The sequence below is a fragment of the Rattus rattus genome, chromosome 6 (assembly GCF_011064425.1).
Source record: "Rattus rattus isolate New Zealand chromosome 6, Rrattus_CSIRO_v1, whole genome shotgun sequence".
Taxonomy (NCBI): Eukaryota; Metazoa; Chordata; class Mammalia; order Rodentia; family Muridae; genus Rattus; species Rattus rattus.
In genome coordinates, this window is record NC_046159.1 from 120,220,370 (window position 1) to 120,243,558 (window position 23,189).

The 23,189-nt window shown below is 41.3% G+C and overlaps 1 protein-coding gene across 1 annotated transcript in view; it reads right to left on the bottom strand.

The window, feature by feature from the left end:
* The window catches only part of Cttnbp2 (cortactin binding protein 2), a 158,230-nt gene that overhangs the window by 30,114 nt on the left and 104,927 nt on the right, over nucleotides 1-23,189 (bottom strand). The window contains exons 9-14 of the mRNA XM_032906912.1: nucleotides 21,374-21,491; nucleotides 16,492-16,767; nucleotides 14,509-14,604; nucleotides 13,236-13,315; nucleotides 6,552-6,638; nucleotides 6,371-6,470 (exon numbers count right to left, since the gene is read on the bottom strand). Of these exons, the coding sequence (XP_032762803.1) occupies nucleotides 6,371-6,470; nucleotides 6,552-6,638; nucleotides 13,236-13,315; nucleotides 14,509-14,604; nucleotides 16,492-16,767; nucleotides 21,374-21,491 (757 nt within the window). The remainder of the gene's footprint in view (nucleotides 1-6,370; nucleotides 6,471-6,551; nucleotides 6,639-13,235; nucleotides 13,316-14,508; nucleotides 14,605-16,491; nucleotides 16,768-21,373; nucleotides 21,492-23,189) is intronic.

The window sequence follows — 23,189 nt, forward strand, 5'->3', positions numbered from 1 at the left end:
AAGCAGCAGCAGCAGCAGCAGCAGCAGCAGCATCTTCACTCTGTGCTATGGTACAATCCCCTGGGATCCACCCTGTTCATCATCAGTGATTTTGATTAATAGAGATGTGCTGGGTGCTGCCATCTTGTACAAGTTCCCTATGACAAGGAGGTGCCGCTAAGGCCAAGACCTGCTGCTCTGGCTGCCCAACAATGGTGACAGAAATGAGATGTGGAAGACACAGAGTGAGATGTCATTCCTACTGCTGACTATCAGTGGCAGTGCTTAAGGATAAGGATTAAGAAATGTTTTAAGGATGGAGATACAGAGGATTAGACTCCTCCTCTGAGGTCACATTCAGTGTAAGAAGATTTACAGGGGAAAAATAATCAGAAAAGAAAAGAAAAGAAGCAAGAGCTCTAACTGGTGCGCTGAAGGCAAGAAGTGATTTCCCATTGAAGAAGAGGCTGCACGGTTAGCGGAGGCAGAGAGCACATGACCAATAATGTACAGGGGAGAGTATGTGGTGAAGGTCTGTGTAAGGTCTGATGTTTATGAAATGTGGGGCAGTAGTGGTGGAAGAGAAATGAAGGGGGGATAAGGAGGAAGGATCACAGTGGTTGCAAAATCAACTTAACTTGTAGATATGGGAGAGTACAGAAGGTGCTCTCTTTTGGGTGGAAAAAGATGCCTTCACTTTCTTGGTGAAAGATTGCATTGCTCACCTAATTTAGAGCAGACACTCAAGAGTTTGTGCCTAGAAGTAAAGGGAGGGGGTGCGTGTTGCTGTTCCTAACTACTGACCTTAGGAGTCAATTATCATCATGAGGCACCAGTCAAGGGTCAATTAGTGAGGATATCACCAGTAAAAGTGTCTTTATCACTGTTGGTCTTACAGACTCAGGTTTTTAGTATCTCCCACTTCTCTCTAGGACATTTTCTTCAGTGCAGTGTGTGCAAAGGTGAGTTTTCGTTTCCTTGAGAAACTAGTCTAGTTCGAGTTATTTATTTAGCATAGTGTCATTAAAGAATCGCAGAAGTGAGAACTCATTACCAATTTGTGAGTATTAAGGTTTTTCCATTGTGATAGACTTCTTAAAGCATGAATGAATGCCAATGACTCCATTTTATTTCTACTTGTGGACTTCTTTTGTCAGGTAGCAGGGAACACAGCTCTTTGAGCCCCCTTTGCTCTATGCTTCTTCTAAGCTCACTTCTGAATCTGTTGTTTTTCTTCCAAATGTTGAGTGCACTGGCCCGTTTCTCTCCTGTAGAGACTGGGAATCCTAACCCGACACTGAGGTTCGCAGCTCAGTTCTGGTAGCCTTCAGTTAAAATCCTACACGGCTGATTCAACAGCAACCTCCCTTGTCTGAACCTAGTAGCCTAGCACAGCTGTCTAAATCATCTCTTTGGGGGACTGAAAATAACCCCTTTCATATACTGCCTACTCCAGTCTGAGTGTGACAAAGTGACCAGTTCAGGGATGGCCTCCAATAACACAGGGCTCAATGAGGTCAACTCATCTCTGGAGGCTGAAATTAGCATATTTATCTACCATCACTACAATAATTCCATTGCTTTTTTTTTTTTTTTTTTTTTTTTTTTTAGTTATCCATGAAATCTCTCCAAGGGACTCAAAGCACTATTTGGAAATATTGACTGAGTGTTTAACTTGTTCTTTTCCTCAACTTTGTGTCACATGTAATTTAAACCACCATCTATCCATCTTGATGACCCAGTTTCATACCTTGTATGGCGGAGGAGCCTGAGCCAACTGCAATATGTATTCACACCCTCCCAGCCAAACAACAGAGTCATGTGACATGGCTAAAATGAGAAGGAACATGTCATCTTGAACTACATGGATACAGAGTGATTTATGGTCCTCTGCAAGCTCCCTCATTCTTCCTGGAGTTCCTTTGTTCTTACTCTTTTTCACTGGCTCCTTTGTATTTTACTCTCCATGGAAGGGTTGGCTTCTTAAAGCTACATTGGTTCAGCTTCTGCTCCTCTTGCTTCTTGGGCTATTTCACTCTTTAATGCATTCTTTGTGGTCCCTTTCACATTGTACCCCTCAGACATGCAGACAAGAACAAATATGCATTATGATGCTTGGTGGGAGATAAAATTCAACAGCCAAGTGCTGGTCTAACCAAAGGTTTGTGTCTACCCTTTGAAGAAAATGAGGTTAAGATCCACTAGCACACAGAACCTCCCAGGTTAGTGTGTTTCTCTACAACGCTGTCTGATCACTTCTTGAACACAAAAAGGCAACAGTGCAGTTGGCAGACAAGTCCTGTAACTTATTTCTCTGGAAGCTACAGTACAACAGGATAGGGGCCCTTTTGGCTGCAGGGATCTGTCTCCCTTTCTGTGAGGACTTCTATCAGCAAAGGATCATTTCTAGCTAATTCTTTCTGCATGAAGAAAGCACAGACACCCACAGACCCATAACCCCTTCCTGGGGTTCATTGAGTATGCCTTGTACTGCTCAGGAGCTATGGTATTTAGGCCTGTTCCATACCACCTTTTTTTCTGGCCACAAGTTAACAGTAGTGGGTCCCCTTGAAAGGATAATAATGGTAGAGGGTGTTGTAGGCATCCAGAGAAGTAGGCACAAATGACAAGCTAGATCAAAATGTTCTTACCGTAACATTCTAAGAAATTTAACTTTCGTTCTGGAGCCTTTGGAGTGTAATATCAGGGAATACTTGTGAGAGCTTTTGTCTCCTAGAATGGTTCTCCAAGAATCATGGAGGGGGACTTGCTCAAGGAGCGAGAGAGGGGGAAATAAGGGGGGCAACGAGGACTCAGAACCACTTGAGCAAGAAATGATGGGGCAAGGAGAGGGCATCTGGAGAGCAGCAAGAGTAGCAGCAGGGAGAGGAGGAAGAGGAGGGAGAGGAGATAGAGGAGGAAGAAGGGGATGAGGGTGTTGGAGGAAGAAGCAGATTTGGCAGAACTTAGACACAGGGAGAGGAAAGCAAGCTATAGACCCCAAAGTGCTCAGGTCTTTGTAGACAAGAGTGCAGTAGACAAACCTCACCATTTTGGTCATGGCTTTGCTACAAAAAACTGAGGGGAAGTGTTGATCCTTTTAAATCACTAAGACAAATCCAGAATATCCTTCTGTATTCTGAGATAATGCAACCTTTTCTATTCTTTTTCTCTGAATTTAAAGTGAAAATGCATCTCTTAAGGGTTGGGGATTTGGCTCAGTGGTAGAGCGCTTGCCTAGGAAGCGCAAGGTCCTGGGTTCGGTCCCCAGTCCCAGAAAAAAAAAAAAAAAGAAAATGCATCTCTTTCCTTATTAATTTACTCAAGTATATTGTTCAAACTCTTCACCTTGGGGCTCATGGCATAGCTCTTCCCTAGCAGTGCCAGGTGCTGGGATGCATCCCAAGTGCTACAATAAACAAAACAAAACCACCAAACACTGCATTTTCCTGAGTCAACATATTCCACCTTGTGGCTTATCACTTCCTCTACCATCTGCTCAGACTTCTATCTCCTTTCCTGAACCAGAAAATCGATTTATTTTTTTCTTTTCTTCCTTTTTCTCTTTCTAGGGTCACCTCCTGCAAAAGGACATTTACTTAGTCACTCAAGCAAATACGAATATAAGCCACACAAGTTCATGATATAACATGGGGTTCAACACCAAAATCCGAAGAGCTCTCCTACTCTATTGTTAGGTGAAGTGAAGAGAAAGACATGAACTCTATGGAGGTTTCCAAGGGAGAGTCTTACCTGAGAAGGGTCAGAGAACCCCTTCAGGGGTAGCTGAGATTTAAGACAGGGGGTCTCTTTCCAAGTTTTCAGATTCGGAGAGTTCTTTGTAAGAAGATACTGAGTATCAACTCTGCAGTACTGACTGGTCTCCCTTGCATCCTTCATGCCTTAACTCATTGCTTTCCAGCTTCCTTAGCTGTCTATGTTTACAGCAAACTCAGTCTGTACTTGACTATCTACCCTGAATAGGTGAGAATAAATCATTTTACATTGCTAACCTTGATATGACATCAGCCTGAAAGCTGAAAAGCTATAGGAGACTTTCATTAAATAATTAAAGGAGAAAATGGCCAGTTAGCACAGGGGAGCTTTTAAGATCAATAGTTGGGATTGAGGAAAGCCAAATTCCAACCAGACTGCTTGGGTCTGTGTCCTAGTCTATGTTCTTACTGTGGCATTACGGGTACAACCTACATCATCATCTCAAGTGCTGTCAAGATCACCAACCAGGGACAGTGAATGGTCTATCTAAAAGCTGCTAGTTAGCCTTATTTATAATAGCCAGAAGCTGGAAAGAACCCAGATGCCCTTCAACAGAGGAATGGATACAGAAAATGTGGTACATCTACACAATGGAATATTACTCAGCTATCAAAACAATGACTTTAGGAAATTCTGAGGCAAATGGTTGGAACTGGAAAATATCATCCTGAGTGAGGTAACCCAATCACAGAAAAACACACATGGTATGCACTCATTGATAAGGGCTATTAGCCCAAATGCTTGAATTACCCTAGATGCCTAGAACAAAGGAAACTCAAGACGGATGATCAAAATGTGAATGCTTCACTCCTTCTTTAAAAGGGGAACAAGAATACCCTTGGCAGGGAATAGAGAGGCAAAGATTAAAACAGACACAGAAGGAACACCCATTCAGAGCCTGCCCCACATGTGGCCCATACATATACAGCCATCCAATTAGACAAGATGGATGAAGCAAAGAAGTGCAGGCCGACAGGAGCTGGATGTAGATCGCTCCTGAGAGACACAGCCAGAATACAGCAAATACAGAGGCGAATGCCAGCAGCAAACCACTGAACTGAGAATAGGACCCCCGTTGAAGGAATCAGAGAAAGGACTGGAAGACCTTGAAGGAGTTCGAGACCCCTTATGAACAACAATGCCAAGTAACCAGAGCTTCCAGGGACTAAGCCACTACCTAAAGACTATACATGGACTGACCCTGGACTCTGACCTCATAGGTAGCAATGAATATCCTAGTAAGATCACCAGTGGAAGGGGAAGCCCTGGGTCCTGCTAAGACTGAACCCCCAGTGAACGTGATTGTTGGGGGGAGGGCGGCAATGGGGGGAGGATGGGGAGGGAAACACCCATAAAGAAGGGGAGGGGGAAGGGATTAGGGGGATGTTTTCCCGGAAACTGGGAAAGGGAATAACACTCGAAATGTAAATAAGAAATACTCAAGTTAATAAAAAAAGAAAAAAAAAAGAAAAAAAAAGCTGCTAGTTACAAAGATGGGCTTTAAACGAGGGCACACCAGAGCAAACGTCAATAAATGTTAGCTACCATTGAAATTGCATGAAAGAAAATAGTGTTCTGAATCTATTTCCTGGTTTCTGGTCAAAGAGTAAACTGTGAGGCAGGCAGACATTAAGATTCCTGCCTTACTTCCTTACTTCCAATGTGTACTTCAAGGCTTAAAGAGTCAGCAGTTGTTTACCAGACTCGTTTTTAACTTTACTTCCTGACTTAGAACCTGCAGATGATTTTTGTTGTCCTAAGCTTGGTCTATAGATGAACCCTGGGCTACAGGGTAACCCTATTCCTCTAAGTCCAAAGACAAGGCATAGCCCTATTTGTTAAAATATAGAATGTCTGAACTCATCCTCTTTGACTCTAGCTCTGTGGCTAGAACCTCTTGGAACTAAAATTGAATGGTTTCAGCTCTGTGTCACAGCTGTACCATTTGAGGGTTATGTCAGCATCACCTCTAGGGAAAGTTGGATTGTCAAGCTGTGAAAGACCTCATAGTTTATGTCAAGAAATGTTTACATGTAGTTCTGCTACCCAACTGATGGGAATAGATGCAACGTCAGCTCCTTGCAGAAGGCTGCTGTAGAGATCAAGTGAGGTAACTGGTGTATGCAATGTATTTACCAAAATGATCATTGATGTCATGCTAATGAGCAGCTGGAGACAAAAGCTTACTCCAGGTATGAAAATACCAAGTACACCTTTACAGGAAATGTGTGGATGACAAAATGTACGCAACCTCAGTTTATTTCATTTTTATCAACATGCAGCACCAGTCCTAGGCAATGTCAAAATGTGATATGCCGTCCTACTAAAGGAAGCTGCTTGCACTAGCTCTTCTCTTGCTGGATCACTGCTGAGAGTTGAAAAGTATGCTCAAAACAATGAGTGGTTTGTAAAAAGAAAGAAGAAAACTCAGGATGACCAACTAATACAGTAGCATAGACAGAAATCGCTTTTGCAAGTGTTCACTTGGGCTCCCAATTTTCACTCCATAACCACTGAACGACTAGAATGATTATGAAGGTTATTTCCTTGAAATGGCTTCAGTGAAGAACATGCCTGTGAGTTATCATAAGCCAGCTCTTAGAAAGCTTCTTACCATTACTGATGAACACGTCTACTAGCTGTTCCTTGGAGAAACCTGAATCCACCTCAGCTCTCACTATTTCACAGGGGAATCCTGCAGCCATCTGTCTGTGCTGGGATAACAAAACAGGGACATTAGTTCTATAGTCTTCCCAGTTTAAAAAGAATAGTAATAGTAGGGAAGTACTCAATACCTTCATGCAGAGGGCAAGCTGATTTGCTATGTAGTCTTGCAAGCTTCCTTCTGGGCCATGGAAAATGACATTGTGATATTGCTCAACCTGTTCAAAACCAAGAAGAATCCTGGGTAAAGATGCTAGTTTGACAAAGGAAGGGGTGGTACACAAGGACAGAGGTCCCAATTATCCCCAGGCATCCAAGAGAATAGAGAGCTATTTGAGAATAGGAATATTTACTAGACTTGTGAAGTCCTTAAAAACTTGAACTGTGCCTCCTCTCCCCTGGAAACTAAGATATGTATACAGAAGCTGCAGGAATACATTCAGGGTACAGGGGCACACAAGGACTACCTGCCAGTCGTTACTCTGTGAGCTAGAGAGGGAAGCTAAAAAGGATCATTCTTCAGGGGTCCCTTGATGGTGAGCTTAGAACTGACTGTTAGGGTATGTAAGGCCATGTTTCTGGTAGCCATGAGTGACTTTTCTTGAAGTTAAATACTATTCTGTTATTGGTAAGCCTTCAGTACGAACTTACTAATGCCTACCTGAGGCACGATAGTGGAATGTAACATCCTAAACACCAAAGACTGAGTACAGTCTCATGTCACACATCTTCAATTACTCGTCTAGTTCCTTACTTCAATCATGGGCTTTCCAACACTATTCTTTTTCATCCTTGCCCAGATTTTGCTACACATTTCTTGATTTCACAGTTTTATCTCTTTGCAGTCTCGAGAATTTCCCATATTCTATTGGTCTGGTTTCTCTATGGCTAGGATCTGTATTTGCCCCCTCCCATGCATATGTAGAAATTCTGACTAGATCTAAGGTAGTAAAATTAGGAATGGCTTTCCTAAGAGTTGAGCTGGTTGGCTTTTATTTCAATTTGACACAAGCTAGAGTCATCTGAGGGAAGGGAGCTCCAATGGAGAAAATGCTTCCATAGGGTCAGGCTATAGGCAAAGCTGTATGCTATTCTTTACTTAGTCATTTATATGGGAAGGCCTGCCCATTGTGGGCGGTGCTATCCCTGCACTGGTGGTCTTGGGTTCTATAGGAAAGCAGAATGAGCAAACCATCTAGAAGTGAGAGAGCATCGTTTTTCCCACAGCCTCTGAATCAGCTCATGGATCCAGGTTCCTGCCCTATTTGAGTTTTTGCCCTGAATTCCTTCTATGATAAATAATGCTATGAAAGTATAAGCAAAACAAACCCCTTCTTCCTGAACTTATTTTGATTGTGATGTTTCATTGTAGTAATAGTCACCCTGATTATGACAGCACATATCAGTACACTTATGAAAAGTAATAGGGCAAAACCCCTTGCCCTTCCTATCATATTAGAACACAGTAAGAGGATACTATCTAGAACCAGGAAACAGACCCTCACCTCACTGTACTACCCTTGAATATCCTGGCCTCTAGAAGAATGACTATAAATAACTTCTGTAAGCCATCTAGTCTGACATTTGTTAAAGCAGCATCTCCAGAATGACAGTATTCTCCTACAGGTGTAGCATTAATGTTTTATTGTTTAATGCTGTAAAACCATGGAGAATTTGTTACACTAATACAAGAAGTGGGTGCCACTCCTGGATTCACTTCACAAGCTAAAGCCCCTTAGGCCACTGGATGAATAACTGACTCATGTCTATAAGTCATTGATTAAACTACAGGCTCCAACAATGGTTGCAGGACCCTGCTGTCCAATAAGGCAGATAAGTGCATAAAGATGAATGGCAGTTGTTTCTCTCCAGCCCCACAGAAGAGTTCGTGAGTAATGCAGCTCTCAAGCTTCAGCATGGTCTCACCAATCTTCATCAACTTCTTTACTCAGGTGTTTCTACGCTGTCTAATGGATATGGAAGGGCTCGCACTGATAGCGCAGATGTGCACTGTGCAGTCAAAGTGGAACCTGTCTTTTCAAGTGCTCAGGTTTTTCACTGGTGTCAATCTTGTAGTTTTGAATCACTGGACAGATGTAAGGGAGGGGTGACAGTGTTCCCTACCTCACTTCAAGGAGGGGTCAGAAAAAAATGAGCCTAATACTCCCAAGGCAGTGGGGGAGTATCAGCGTCTCGTAAATGGATACCTCAGTTCTGTTTTTCTGAGGTTTTGTCACTTTTCAAAAAGCACCTTAGAGGTAAATTGTGTGCTAGCTATTGATGTCCGGGTGCAATTCTACCCCCAAACTCTCCAGCTCTCCGAATTAATCCCAAATCGCTCTGAATTGCCAAATAGAAATTCTTTCACAAGGAAAGGATTGTTTCACGCCGGTGAAATGGGATACAGATTTCCAGGATTTACTGAATATTCTGCCCCTGAGATTTTCAACTGGCCTTGCAATTTAGTCTTGTTTTGCTGCAGAAAACAAGAGCGCTCTATTCATTACAGCTCTCCTGTCAAGCTGTTTGCACTTCCCAGAGGCTGACTCTGAGATCATGTAACGGCAAAGGGTCCAGCTTCCGAGATAAGCTACAAACAGCCGCACTCACCTGTTAGCACATAGACTTTTTTAGGGTGTAAAGGACAGGAAACAATTTAAAGTTTATTGAAAGGACCTTTTTTACTCGCAGTAAACTCTTTATGTTTATGCTTTCTAATACTCTCCATGAAGTACAATAGAAGATAAACAAGTTTACTGGTGTAGGTAAGGAGAAAGCAATTATACAAAAGTCCTGATCCTTTGTAGTTTAAAATATACTTTCCCATAATGATCTCTTTACCTTTCACGCATTACCAACTCTCTTGCTAATTTTTTTCTCTTTGATTAAATGATATGTAGGTATATTGATTATCATTTGCCACCAACAAAAATTAGTTAGTGAAACAAATTATAGCTAGTTCGTCGAGATTGGTAGGCCTATGAAAAGCTTTGCCAGGAAAACAACTCATTCATTTCAGAGTTATATCACATTGCTCTAAAGATCAAACTCTGAAGGTCTAATATAAAATCATGTGCCATGCTCCATGCCTCCAGCAGAGGGCTCTCCAGCTACCTGGACTGATAGGGAAGCTAATACTGTTGTGGATGGAGCTGATGGTAGAAAGGAAATCTGTTTGAAAAATGAAATCAAATTCAACTTCTAAGATTATAGCTTGAATCAGTCACCAAAATTATTCTGCTACAATGTGACACTTTTGTTTATTAGTAAAGGTATACTAGCCTCACTACTATGACCAATATTAATCAGATTTATTCTGTGTCCTCACATGATGTTGGGGTCCCACATCACATGTCAATCAGGGCTTTGTGAAGCACAGTGACTCTGGGATCAAGCAACCTCAGCAATGGCCCATCCATTTTTAATTTTTTCTCCTATGATGTTTTCCTACAGAATGAGAATTAATACAAGAGCTGTCCATTGCTGTCCATGTGGCAACTGAGATATGCCTTCAGACTTGTGGTATTTTAAGGCAATAAAACTCCAACTTGTGTTTGCTATTCCACTTGCCATACATAGTCTTCATAAGGGCTGCTGTGCAGGAACAGTTTGAGGTCAGCTATGCTGAGACATTAAATGCAAGAAAGACTGGAAAAATAATAGGGTGTTACTGTGCCATTTAAAATTTGGATAGCTGTCACTTAAAAGTGCATGCTTTACGGCAAGCAATTTCATTTCAGCCTCTTCTGACACACAATTTCAAAGAAATTATTTACTGTCTTTGAGGCATGAATGGGTGCTCCTGTCAACTTAGTCACCTAAACTGCTCCTGAACTATCATCAGTCTCAAAAGTCACTCCCAGGTATGTGATGTACACATTTGAAACAGGAGCCCTGCAACTGTACACTATTCGATGAGAAAGCACAAGAACTAATAGCAATGATTGGTAATACTTGAAATTAGAACAGAACTACCAGTGGAGATAGAATGTACGGAATGATGTAGGAGTCTGGTCAACTAGCATTTGGGATATTAAAAAGAAAAGGGAAACTGGATTCCTTTGTGTTCTGTGATTCGCAACCATTTTTTGAGGTCCCTCTTTATAAAATAGACATAAAAGAAACACAAACATAATTTATATATGCAAAGTCACTATATACATAGATAGATAGATAGATAGATAGATAGATAGATAGATAGATAGATAGATGTTTACTGAAACTATAAAAGCCAAAGCCCTATGTTTTTGTGGGTTTGTTTTTTGTCGTTTTGAGATAGAGTCTCTCTGTTTTGTAACCTAGGCTTCCCTTGAATTTACAGCAATTCTCTTGCCTTAGCTTTAGCTCTTCTGTGTTTATAAAACCATACTTCTTTGTCAGTTCACTGGAGCATTTCTCTATTTAATGGAATGAAGTGTTACAAAATAAAATGTAGCAGCTACTTTTATGTCAACTTGACACAAGCTAGAGTAATCTGAGAGGAAGAAATCTCTGTTAAGAAAATGTTTCCACAAGACTAGAGGTAAGAGCATTTCCTAATTAGTGATTCTTGAGGGGAAAGCCCAGTCGATTTTAGGTGGGGCCATACCTGGGCTTGTAGTGTTAGGTTCTGTAGAGTAGCTGAGCAAACCAGGAAGCAGCCTCCTCCATGACTGCTGTATCAGCTCCTGCCTTCAGGTTCCTTCCCTTGCTGTTTTTGATGATGAACTGTTATATGGAACTGTGAGTGAAATAGAACTTTCCTCTCCAAGGGAACCTTACCAAGTTGCTTTTGGTAATGGTGTTTCATCACAGTGATAGTAACAATAACCAAGACAAATTGGTACCAGGAGTGGGGTATCCCTGTCGCACACCTGACCATGTTGTTCTAGAGTTGCGATGGAAGGATTTTGGCACTTTGGGCAAGAAAAGCCACTGAGTGTTGAGAGATCAGTGAGCTGGTCTGTGGAAGCTGTCTTGGGAGGTACAAATGTTGAGAGCCTTGCAGATTATAGAAGCCTGCTTTGTGATGTTTCACAGGGAAACAAATGTTCTACCTAGTCTTCTGTGTAAAGAATATATGGTGTCTGTTCAGCTGAAGCTCAAAAAATTGGCTGTAATTAACAAGAGAACAGAACCACTAAAATAAAAGGAAAATATCTGGCTTAGTTGTTGCCATAAGATCTAGCTATAGACAAGCCAGAGGAGCATACTCTTGATAAGTGACTCTTAGGGGAGAGGCCAGCCCATTGTGGATTAGGCCACCCTTGGGCTGATAGTACTAAATTCTGTAAGAAGCAGGTTCAGCAAGCCAATGAACAGCATGCTTCTATGGCCACCGCTTCTATCTCCAAGTTCTTGCCCTCACTGCTTTTGATGATGAACCGTTTTATGGAACTGTGAGCAAAATAAACCCTTTCCTCCCTAAATTTCTTTTGGCCATGGTGTCTCATCACAGTAATAGTAACATAAAGCCCAACAAGATCTTTAAAACTGTCATAGTTTTTGGACTGAGACAATTTAGCCCTTGGTCAAACCTTTGCTTAATATGGAGATGTTGGGAGGGAGGAAGGAGGAAGTGGCCTAGGCTTTCCTGATAGTCAGGGGGATACACCCTCATCTTTCTCTTAAGTAAAGAATTACCTAGAGTTCTTCCTCTTGAGCATATTAGATGTTTTGAAGGGAAAGAAAACAAAAGCAAAGAGAGAAAAGTGAAAGTGTCCCACAGAGAGGCCTGACTAAGCTCTCCCTGTCTGACGGTACAAGGTGGGTCCAGCCTTTATCAGTCAGCTTTATCAATGTATAGCTTTACAGAAACATTAATTTAAATCTGATGGAAACAACTTGTGTAAAGTCCCAATCTCACTATTTTTTAATGGCTGCCTAAGGGGGCCAGGAGAGCTTTCATTTACTTATTGTCTTATGGTGTTCATAATAATTTCACTCAGCTCTCACTCAGACACAGGGGATATAGGCAATTCCATCATTCGTAAGTAACTACGTGCACTGCCTTGATCCTTTTAACCTCTTTTTGCCTTACTTATTTAAAATGAAGGTAATATTACCAATCTTGTAGGGATGTTATGAATAAACAAGACAAATGAAAACACTTGGCATATTACCTACATCTATTAAAAGTATGTAACAAATGCGCCATTTACATGTCTGTTTTGTATCTGAATTTACTGATTTCTTTGATATTCATATTCTTCTTCCTATTAGGATCATACTGTCTAGTTTGAGCAGGGAACATGGTTACATCACAGCAAGACACATTTGCTAGCTCAGTAGGGAACTGACTTTAAATTCTGGTCCATGGGCTGCAAGCAGTAACAGGAGGATACGGTGCTGAGGCCCTGGAACTTGGATGTTTGCCCTTCCCAGATCTCTCACCTGCTGCAAGTTAAATATGTGAGAAGAATAAACTTCGGTCTTATTTAATCTCTAACTATTTGGTTTCTGTAAAAGAGGCCAAATCCATAGTCCAATTGATATGAACTTACTTACTCAACTTTAAATTGTAAAAGCTTAGAGTAAGGCATCTTGATATACGTGTATATTCCTTTCTGTGTCTATTATTTGATGGCACATCTGTGTTAAGGGGCAGGTAATACATTCCTACATAAGTTAAAGCACTTTAGTAGTCACAGGTAGTCCTTCTGGGACAAAGAAATTATAGTGACAGAAATCCAGGCCAGTGATAGACAGATTGCCAGGAAGGGGTGTTGGAGAAAATAATGTCTTAACCCAGAACACAAGGTATGTGGGTTCCCACACTTATCCACATGGACCACCTCCTGGATGTTTCAAGAGGGATGATGACAGTGCCAACATACCAGCCTGAGGTAGTTCTGCAGCATCTGAAGTGGGATCATGGATGTATAAGTCACACTACCGAGGCAGCCTTCTTGGGGACCTGTGAGAAGTACACACAGAGAAGGAAAATTGGCCTTTCCTTGTGAAATACAGGTGATCAAGATACCACACAAGCCACCATGAAAGAAACAGGTACTTGTGGACTTATAGGAGCTGACATTTGGCCAAGAAACATCAAAGTGACTTTGACACCTGTTTACTGGTTTCTAAACAGCTAGTGCCCTGGGAGACTGAAAGCTCCACAGTTGATGCTTCCTCCCACCCCGACTCCCTCAAGAAGGTCGAATGACCTTTTTAGCAATTACTGCCAGGACCTCCAGAGTTCAGCTGCATCTGGAGCTGAGCGTGCAAGCTGTTGGGCTTAGTGCCTCATTGTTTGTTAGCGAAAGATAACACAGATAACCCAATCTTTAGTCTTGCCAAATATCACTGTACAAGTCCAGGGCCTTCTTTTAGTTAGGCTCTGTCCCCACCTCCAGTTCCTCAATACCTCAACACCCTGGTCGAAATGCAATATGCTTTCTAGTGTGAACAATCAATTTTAAAAAAATTGCCATGGGTATAGTTCAGACCTTAAAATTTGTAGTCAACACTTATTTTTTGAAAGTCTATTCCTAACTATGGGAGATACATGAATAAATCATCAGTCTTTTATAATCCAGGACTGAGAAAAAGTAAATATACCACATAGTAATAACTAGATATTACACAAGACAATCAATCAGAGACTCAGTTTTATATATAAATTAGAAGTAAGCAGAAAAAGAATTTCCTGGATTGCTATGACCATTGAGTGACATTATACTTATGTCATAAATAAAAGCATAGCCTGAAAATAGTAGACACTTTCTTAATAGGCATATGTACCATTATAATATAATCATATCAGACATACATCATGGTTGACAGTAACAACAGACATTTCTCTTTAAACCAGTCTGTTACTCTTAGTAACATGCCAATTTGCCTTTAGGTTGTTTCTAATGAGGGCCATAATGAGAGCAGCAGGACACTATGAGCAGGGTAGACATAACCAAGGGTGACAAACTCTAACTTCCAAGTCTTTTCTCCCCCTTAATCAGATATTTCAGGAAACATCTAATGGTCTCATAGTAGGAGTCACACAAGTACTTCAAGAAGTAAGCAGACAGAACACTGAGGCTTAGGAACTGGCCCTGTGCAAGCCCATGGTGAGGCACACATGCCTTAGGCACTAGACTAGTTTGGCATCACCTGACAAGAGCACTGTGACCTGCTCCACCTTCTTCTTCTTCATGAAGTCCCACGGGGACTGGGAAAAGCTCTGACCAGTTGACCACGGAATACTTCCTATTTGAAGAAAGGGAAACATGTAGTCATGGAGAGCCAAGGTAACAAAGAGCCTAAATGATGCTTTCACAGTGGCTGACACATTCTCCTCTGTGAGATGTTGAAGAGTTCAGAGCTTCTGAGGCCACAGGGCATACAATAGGCAATGACCTCCCCAGGGACATTTTTGTTCTGGATCAAGGGGAAATGTATTCATTCTATAGACTTGTTTTAAAAGGTAATTTATGGGGATACCTAAAAATAAAAACGTATCTAGATGTTTCCAAGGTCAAGTTCTCAAAAATTTTAAATCCTGAAACCACCGCCTACTTCACCATCAAGTTCCAGCACTTTGAAGAACATCTGATTTTTCACCATCTAGTCTCTGGGTCATTTTCTAGAGAAGATTCCAGAACTTTTTGGTATAGTTTCAGGATCTTAGGCCAAGAATCTCAGGTTATTTATCAAGGTGCAGCCCCAATACTTGTATAACCGCCAGCCTTCTGCATCTCAGCTGAGCTGAAGTTCCTTTAATTGTGACTTAGAAAATTCACTTACGAAAGTTAAAAATAACATCGATTATAAACTGGCTATAGAAAGACCAAAACTATACTAAAGACTAAACTAAGTCCACAAAACTCAATGACTTTTAGAACTACACTACTACTTGGGCAGGCTACAGCTCTGTGAGAAACATGAACCTTCAACCATCTGGCATCCACTGTACACAGAAGCACTTTCATTGGCTGTTGGGAATCACCACTCCTTGTCACCCATAGAGTAGCTAAAAAACAGCAGGCACAGGGCCACCTCCTTCAGAACAGCTCTGTCTTGTCTTTATATATCAGACTTCAGCACAGAGCCATGTTCTGCATGATCCTGTGTTAGGCAGGCAAAATGTGTTCCCGAGAATCACTCATGCCTTGTTTTCTTAATGCAATTTTAAAACTGCCTTATCCTCCCACAGTGGTATGTTAACTATTATCTCAAAGTTGTCATAAGTAAGTAATTCTATAGCTAGTGGGAATATATTTTAAAGCAAGCCCGCTTCTATAAACACCTTCTGTTATAGGCTGATACATGAAAAGCATCAGTCAAGGTTGCCTTTAAATGTGTCTTTTTAAATGTGGTTCTATTGGACGGCCGGACATGTATGCTTTCACCTTCATAAGCCTGGGAGTTGAATCCTGATTGCTTTGCTCGATAGCCACGTGCCTTTGCACAAGTCTTCTAATTCCTACGTAGCTTATACAATGTGGCTTTGGTGTGTTTTCATAAAGTATCGTGCACAGACCCTACAAAGAATGCTTGTAATAGATGTTAATTTAGATCTAAGGGGAAAAAAGTCAGGGACAAGGAATATTTTTTGAGTTCTTACTGTGCCCACTGGAAAACAGATCTTGTCTTTTTAAGTTCTTTGTAAGTCTGTTCATTAGAAATAAGCTGTTACCACTCTGACCTATCCCCTGTGGGAGGTTTGAATGTAACTCCGTTAAAGGGTTTCTTTCAATTCTAGACCACATTGGACTCCTGTACTCTTCTACTGTGCTGTTATCATAGGATAACATACCTGGCAGGGCCTCAGGGCAAATCTGGAGCTAAGTTCATCTAAGCAAGCATCTATAATGTGGTTAGTTTCTTGCCTTAATCTGGCTGTAATAACAAAGCCTCATCAAAGGCTTTCAAGCTATTTACTCTCTAACATTACTTGAGGCACAAAAGCATTTTTATAGCAACAAGGCAACATTATGTAATGGCTTCACTGTGAAGGCTCAAGGTTTTCAGTACTGGCAGCGGCCACAAGCAAACCTAGAATGTGTTTCATCAGTGAACTATCAGGCTATGAAGCCCACAGACACAAATAAACCCAGACGTTTAACTTTCGCTTCACTTCAAGGCTGCTTATACCTAGCATGATGGATTGTACGCTGCTGGTGCCAAGACCGATGCAGGAGTCAGTCGTGTTATTAAGTGTCCCATCTTCCAGACCCCACCATCCATCAGAAGAGATGGCTTGGAAGTGATTTGTCAGAGCCTGACTCACTGCTTTTGAAAAATCTTCCCATGATGTCTGTTTGCGGATATTTAAAGTGCATATTGTGTGTTCACATTCAAAGTCGTCAGAACCATCGTTGCTTGGCTGAATTTCACCCACGGAAATCCTTAAGGGTATTTTAAGAGCATCTGTTGGAAGAACAAAGAGATGGGAGTTTAGAAACAGCCTTGATAGGGGGAAAAGAAAGCCAAGCTACTAAATAAAATAGCAGTTCGGAAGATTTTAAAGATAAATCAAAAGACGGCTATCTTATTCAATATCAAGCTGAGCCTTCTTGTATTGTAGCAAATACTGGTCTCCTGGTCTCCCCACAGTTTCTTTGGAAGCATTTAAGTGAACCATTTATCATTCCTTGTATCTCAGCCTTTCTACTTCATTGACTCTTCCCTGCGGCAAGATTCTCAAGCTGTTTAAAAAAAAGGAAGTTGGATAAGTTGGAAAAACCAGGAGTCCTCCTTTCATCTAGAGTTCTTTATGTTGTCCTTATATTTATATATAACGTCATGAGCAAGTGAGAACACAGTCCAAAGGTCAGTAGGCTTAGAACAGTCCCCTGAGAGTCAACACAGAGCTCAGTCTGAGCAGCCTTCTCCTTGCTATGTGAACTTGGTAAATGTCCCTAGTCTTGCTATCCCTCAGTGTTCCATAAAAGGCAGAAAATCTACAGAGAATTTTCATGGAGAGTAAATTCTTTTTGGTTTGGAAGGGATGCTATGAATTCAACTCAGAATGATAAATTCCAGTGAGTGTTTGATAAGTGTTCAGTGTTGTACCAGGAACTTCTGGCTCCCAGGGCTTAGTGCACAGTGAGCTAGCCTTCTACTGCTCAGCTCTACCCTCCCCCGCAACAGCAGAAGATTTGGATGAAATTTCCCATCTAAAGGATATCAACTGAGTTGGTACACATGCACTTTTGTTCTCATAAGCTCAATTATGTTTACTAAAAATCGCTTGTGTTGGTTCTGGAATCTTCTGTGTCATACTGCTATATTTAATAAATTTTAATATTCAATACATTGTTGAATATAAATACTTCTATTATAAAAACAAAGCTGAAGACTTTAGAGCTATTCGATGAAATTGCTCAAAAGTGTTTACCCAATGAGGTATAAATAAAATGATAATATAAAATTATAAAAATGTAACAGTATCTGTCAGATCCTGTGTTGAGTTTACTTTCCAAGTATGTTCAGATACTCAAGAACTAAAGTCATAGAGGACACAGCAAAGCTAGATTGTGTTTTACCAAGAATCCACAAAATTCAATGAGTGGAAGCTTACTAAAGGCTTTCCCACATAGTGAAAGAATTAGGTAGTATGCTTTAATACTAAAATAAAATGCTTTCAGTGAATGATCTAACAACCATACCTAATGGCCAGTACTGACTAGATTCAGAGTGTTATTTAAAAATAAAAAACTTGAGAGTGGAGCATGAGAGAGGTTACACAGGCTGAGTTGGGAGTGGTGGTGAATATCATCAAAATACATTGTAGGCATGTCTGAAATTCTCAAATAGCAAATTGAAAATATATAAAAACAAGGGAAACTTTAATTTTAATATAATAATTGAAATATAAAACTAAATGTATAATTTCCCCCTTTTTAATATTTTTATTTTTATTGGTTATTTTATTTATTAACCAATCAAATGTTATTCCCCTTCCTGTTTTCCCCTTTGGAACCCCTCTATCCTATCCCACTCCCACCTCCTTCTGTGAGGGTGCTCCCCCACCCATCCACCCACCCACCCCACATCACCGCCCTAGCATTCCCCTTCACTGAGGCATCAAGTCTCCATAGGACCAAGGGCCTCCCCTCCCATCGATGCCAGATAAGGCCATCCTCTGCTACATATGCAGATGGAACCATGGGTCCCTCCCCGTGTGCTCTTTGGTTGATGGTTTAGTCATTCAGAGCTCTTGCAAGGGTCTGGGGGGTCTAGTTGGTTGATAATGTTGTTCTTCCTATGGGGTTGCAAACCCCTTCAGCTTCTTCATTCCTAGCTCCTCCATTGGGGTCCCCATGCTCAGTCCAATGGTCGGCTGCCAGCATCCACATCTGTATTGGTCAGGCTCTGGCAGAACATCTCAGGGGTAATTTCCCCCTTTTCAAATGGCTTTTCCACTAACTTACCATTATTTTATTTTCCAGTTGACAGTTGTATATCTTACCTCCAGCAGCTAACATACATGTCCTCTGCTTCTAACACAGGATGCTGGGCCCTCCATACCTCTGTTCTTCTCTCCTTAATATTCTTCTTCCTCAGGCTCCTTGACTTTATCAACACTTTTTAATGGTAGCCTATCAGAATTGTCTTCTGGATTTACTGTCATTCCTCCACAGACTTCTCATCTCAGCTCTATAACTATCTCTGACAGACTGCTGACTGTCAAACTCACACATATAGTTCATCTTTCCCCTTAGAGTTCCTGCTGACTTGACACAGACATCTCAAAACCACACATCCAAGTAACTCCTGACCTTTGTTAACCATGTCAGCTTCACCTCTGACAGCTCTCCCTGGAATGGGGGGTGGCAACTCCCAGATCCCTTGGAATGACCTATGATGTCCTTCTTTTCTACTCTACATTTGTCAATCATGGATTTCTGTTGACGCTTCATTCAGTATCTTTGGAACCAAAATTCTTCTTATGGCTCTTTCTGCTATAATCCTAGGTGTTACCCACCATTTTTACCTTTCAGCTGGAAGATTTATATTTTAACAGATATCCCTAAATCTTTGTACAATCTAGTCTCAACAAAGCAGCTGGTGAAAGCTAAAAATCACATTATATGTATTATCCTCTAGCTGTAATAAGTCCTTATAATGAGTGAGTAGTTTCATTTCTGTTGCTGAGACAAATACCATAACAAAAGCAATGCAGGGGAGGAAAGGCTTTTCTGGGTTACAATTCTATGTTACAGCCCTTCGTTTCTGGGAAGACAAGTCAGGAACTTACATCTACAGTCAAGAGAAGAAAGTGTACATGGATCTTTTCTTGCTTTCTTCTTAGCTATATTCAGTTAGACTTTCTATTTCTTATATTATTCTAGAACCTTCTGCCTAGGAAATAATGATACCCACAGTGGCCTGGGTCAATTTATATCAATTAACACTCAAGATGATCCCCCACAGACATGCAAATGAGCCAACTTGATCTCCGTAAATCCTCATGTAGACGTTCTTCCCAAATCTATTAGCTACAATAACAACCAAACTGGGAAGATACTCTTATTGGGCACAATAGAGGCAATGTATATTTTGAGTATCAATTTACTTTCTGATTGGATCTAAAGTCCACTCCACAGGAAGAAATGCCTGGCTGATGCGTAAATCTGACCAAGAACCCTTAGGAAACTCACAGTCCCCAGGACTTAACCTATTATTTTGCTAAATAGATACAACATAAAACTGACCTCGAAATTTTTATCTCAGACCACATACGGACAGCAACAGTAAATGCAAAATTTACTACTGGTCAGAGAGAAGGAAAAAAAGTTAAGAGAGCCAGAGGCCATGGAGGACCAAGGCAAAACAGTTTTCTGGACATGACAGGACTATTCACTTAGGAATCCAGTCACTGTGGTTGCCTAGACCTGCACAAGTCAACATTCTATCATCTATGTAGGAGGGGCTTATGAGCACCCGCCCCTAAATGAGGAGCTTTGGGTAGTTGCTTCAGGAGGCAAAGCCAGTTTTCTTTAAGGATGAGGTTGGTCTCTGGTAGGTCAAACATGGTCTGGTGAATATCACATGCCCATACATCTATGGGCAGAGCAAATTGGGCCATGCAAGTTATTAAAATGAAAGTACATGAGGCTGGGAGAGGGGTTAGTGGGGCAGGGAGTGGATCTGGGATACATATCTAACATAGCTCTACTGGTTCACACCTATTGTCTCAGTACTTTGGAACCTGAGGCAGAAGGATCACTGTGAGTTTGAAGGCAGTCTGGTACTTAGTTTCAGGTATGATAATGTTATAAAGTGAGGCTCTGTTTAGAAGGAAAAAGGAAGAAAAAAGAAGGGAGGGGGAAAAGGGGGACTTGAGGAAAGAAGGGAAGGAGGGAGAAGGGAAGCAAGAGAGGGAAGAGAAGGAGGAAAGAAAGGGAAAGATGGATCCATCTCTGAGTGTGCAATTAGAGGTTACAACATTATTTTAGATGTTCAAGTGGCATGTCCTAAAGATAATGATTACTGAAACATCTGTCTTAACAGCTAGATTGAGAGATAACTGACATGTTATTATATTTTCTATGATCTGTCATTCCATACTCATAAGGCTACAGGGGGATTTTTCATAAAATGCACTGAGGAGCATGAACTTAGAGAGCTGGAGGAGACCATGACATCATAAATTATTTGCAAAGGCCCACAGTAAGTAACCAAGTGCTGGAGTTATCATCAGTTCAGCTGCTGCAGAGTGCACAGCTGGAAAGTCTTACCTGCAATTCCAGTATCTCCAAAGAATTGGGGTGGGATTGGGTTGGGGGTGAGGGTAATCATTTCCATTGTTCTCTCAGTAAAGTCTAAGACAGAGCTGACACTATTTGTGCAGCAAAGACCTGCACAGTAATTTTACTTGAGGGAAAAAGGCAATGGTATCCTCAGAAGTGTTTTTGCAATAACTAAGGCTCAAAAGAAGCAGGTGAGTCATTATAGATGCGCCAGTATCTTTCCAGGTGCTCCAGAGCCCCTGTGCGTGGCAGGATAGGCAGGCTAAAACATCACTCACTCAGATTCTCCAGCAAATGCTTGCAGTCATCAGTGGCAACATCATGCACAGTCCGATTGCACTTGTCTCTCCTTTCCGGCTCTAGCCCTCCATGCCTACACAAGATTTCTAGGCAGTTCTGTAAAGACAAGAGCACTATTATATCCACGTCCAAATCCATCAACTTGAGTGAAAAACCCAAGGGAGAAAGCCACTTGCCTGTGGTCAAGAATTCATAGCTGCACATCCCTAGAGTACCCATACTTTGGAGGTGAAGGCAGGAGAATTAACAGTTTGAGATCTGTCTGGGATATATATGTCTTGACATGGTCTTCCCTTTACCTATCAGTGTACAAGTCATACCCCAGTTTTGTAGGGATAGGGGCAATAAGGGAGGGAGGCACAGAGAGAGACAGCCAGAGAGGAAAGAACAAAAATAACAAACAATACACAAAGCACAAATGAAAGTGGAAGTGGCCCAGGCAGCTAACGCATGATTGCCAAGCATGGTGACATGTGTTAGATCCTCAAGACTCATAGGATGGAAGAACAGAACCAATCCTCAACAGCTCTCTTCACATGTGTCATGTTATACACACACAAAGATACATGCACACACACATACCATACACCAGAGACAGAGAGAGAGAGAGAGAGTGAGAGAGAGAGAGAGAGAGAGAGAGAGAGAGAGAGAGAGAGAGCGAGCCCAATGCAGTATAAAACAACGCCAGAATTCACAGCTAGAAATCTCACTTCAATTCCAGCAACTCACATACAATCTCAAATGTATCTCAAATGTATCTAAGTAATATCTAGATTTGCAAAGCAAAGAATATTTCATTTGAATAATTTTCCAGATGCTGGGGATGGAATCTTGCTGGACACACTCCAGCCCGAGTGCTTCATTTCAACTTGAAGCAAGTGAAGACTCTTAGGCTAAGAAGTAAAAGTTGCTTCACGGTGTGAAATGAAGAATGAGATGACTTCATCAAACTGTATCTTCCACTCGGCAAATCAGAACAGGAAGACTTTTGCTTCAGTCAGCTGTTTCTGTTGTTTCCTGGTAATGTGTTAATTTTTCTACAAGAATAATGAGACCAAATAGGCCAGAAACAAAAATTACTAGAAACCACTAGAAGCCAAATGAGGCCTTGTGCTTTCTAATATCTCCACCCTCCTCTAAAAGAGTGGCAGACAGAAAAATACGTGGATGACCACACACACACACACACACACACACACACACACACACACACACACACACACACACACACACACACACACACTTAGGTGTATCTGTATATTTGAGTTTGTGGAACTGAAATATCTGTACCTGTGAAACTTTCCTTCTCCTCCTCCTTCTGCAGGATGGAACTTAGGGCTTTACATGGGCTAGCAAGTGGCTTCCTTCCCCAGCCCGTGGTTTGTAAAGACTGTCAGGCAGCCTGCATCCAGGCACCCCGCAGCACAGCCAATCAGATTTCTGCAAAGACTTCTCTTGGTGGAGAGCTTACTTTTTTTTGTTTTGTTAAAGCCTTTCCTTTCTAATAGAATAGTCTCCTTGCAGTACAATGTCCCGTGTAAAGCACACCACTATTTATCATGGAAGCATGGCTGCAATGTGAATCTCACTTGAAAGGACATTTTGCCTGCTCGATGCTCCGATTTGACCTTTAATCACACTCCCACCTCCAGAACTATTTGCTGATTTTTAACAGTAGTGAATGTTTCAACTTGTCTTTGAACATTGCATAAACGGAAGCACACAGAAGGGACACTTACATTTAGCTTCTTTCGTTCAATATAACTTCTGACATTCATTCATGTATTATTATTC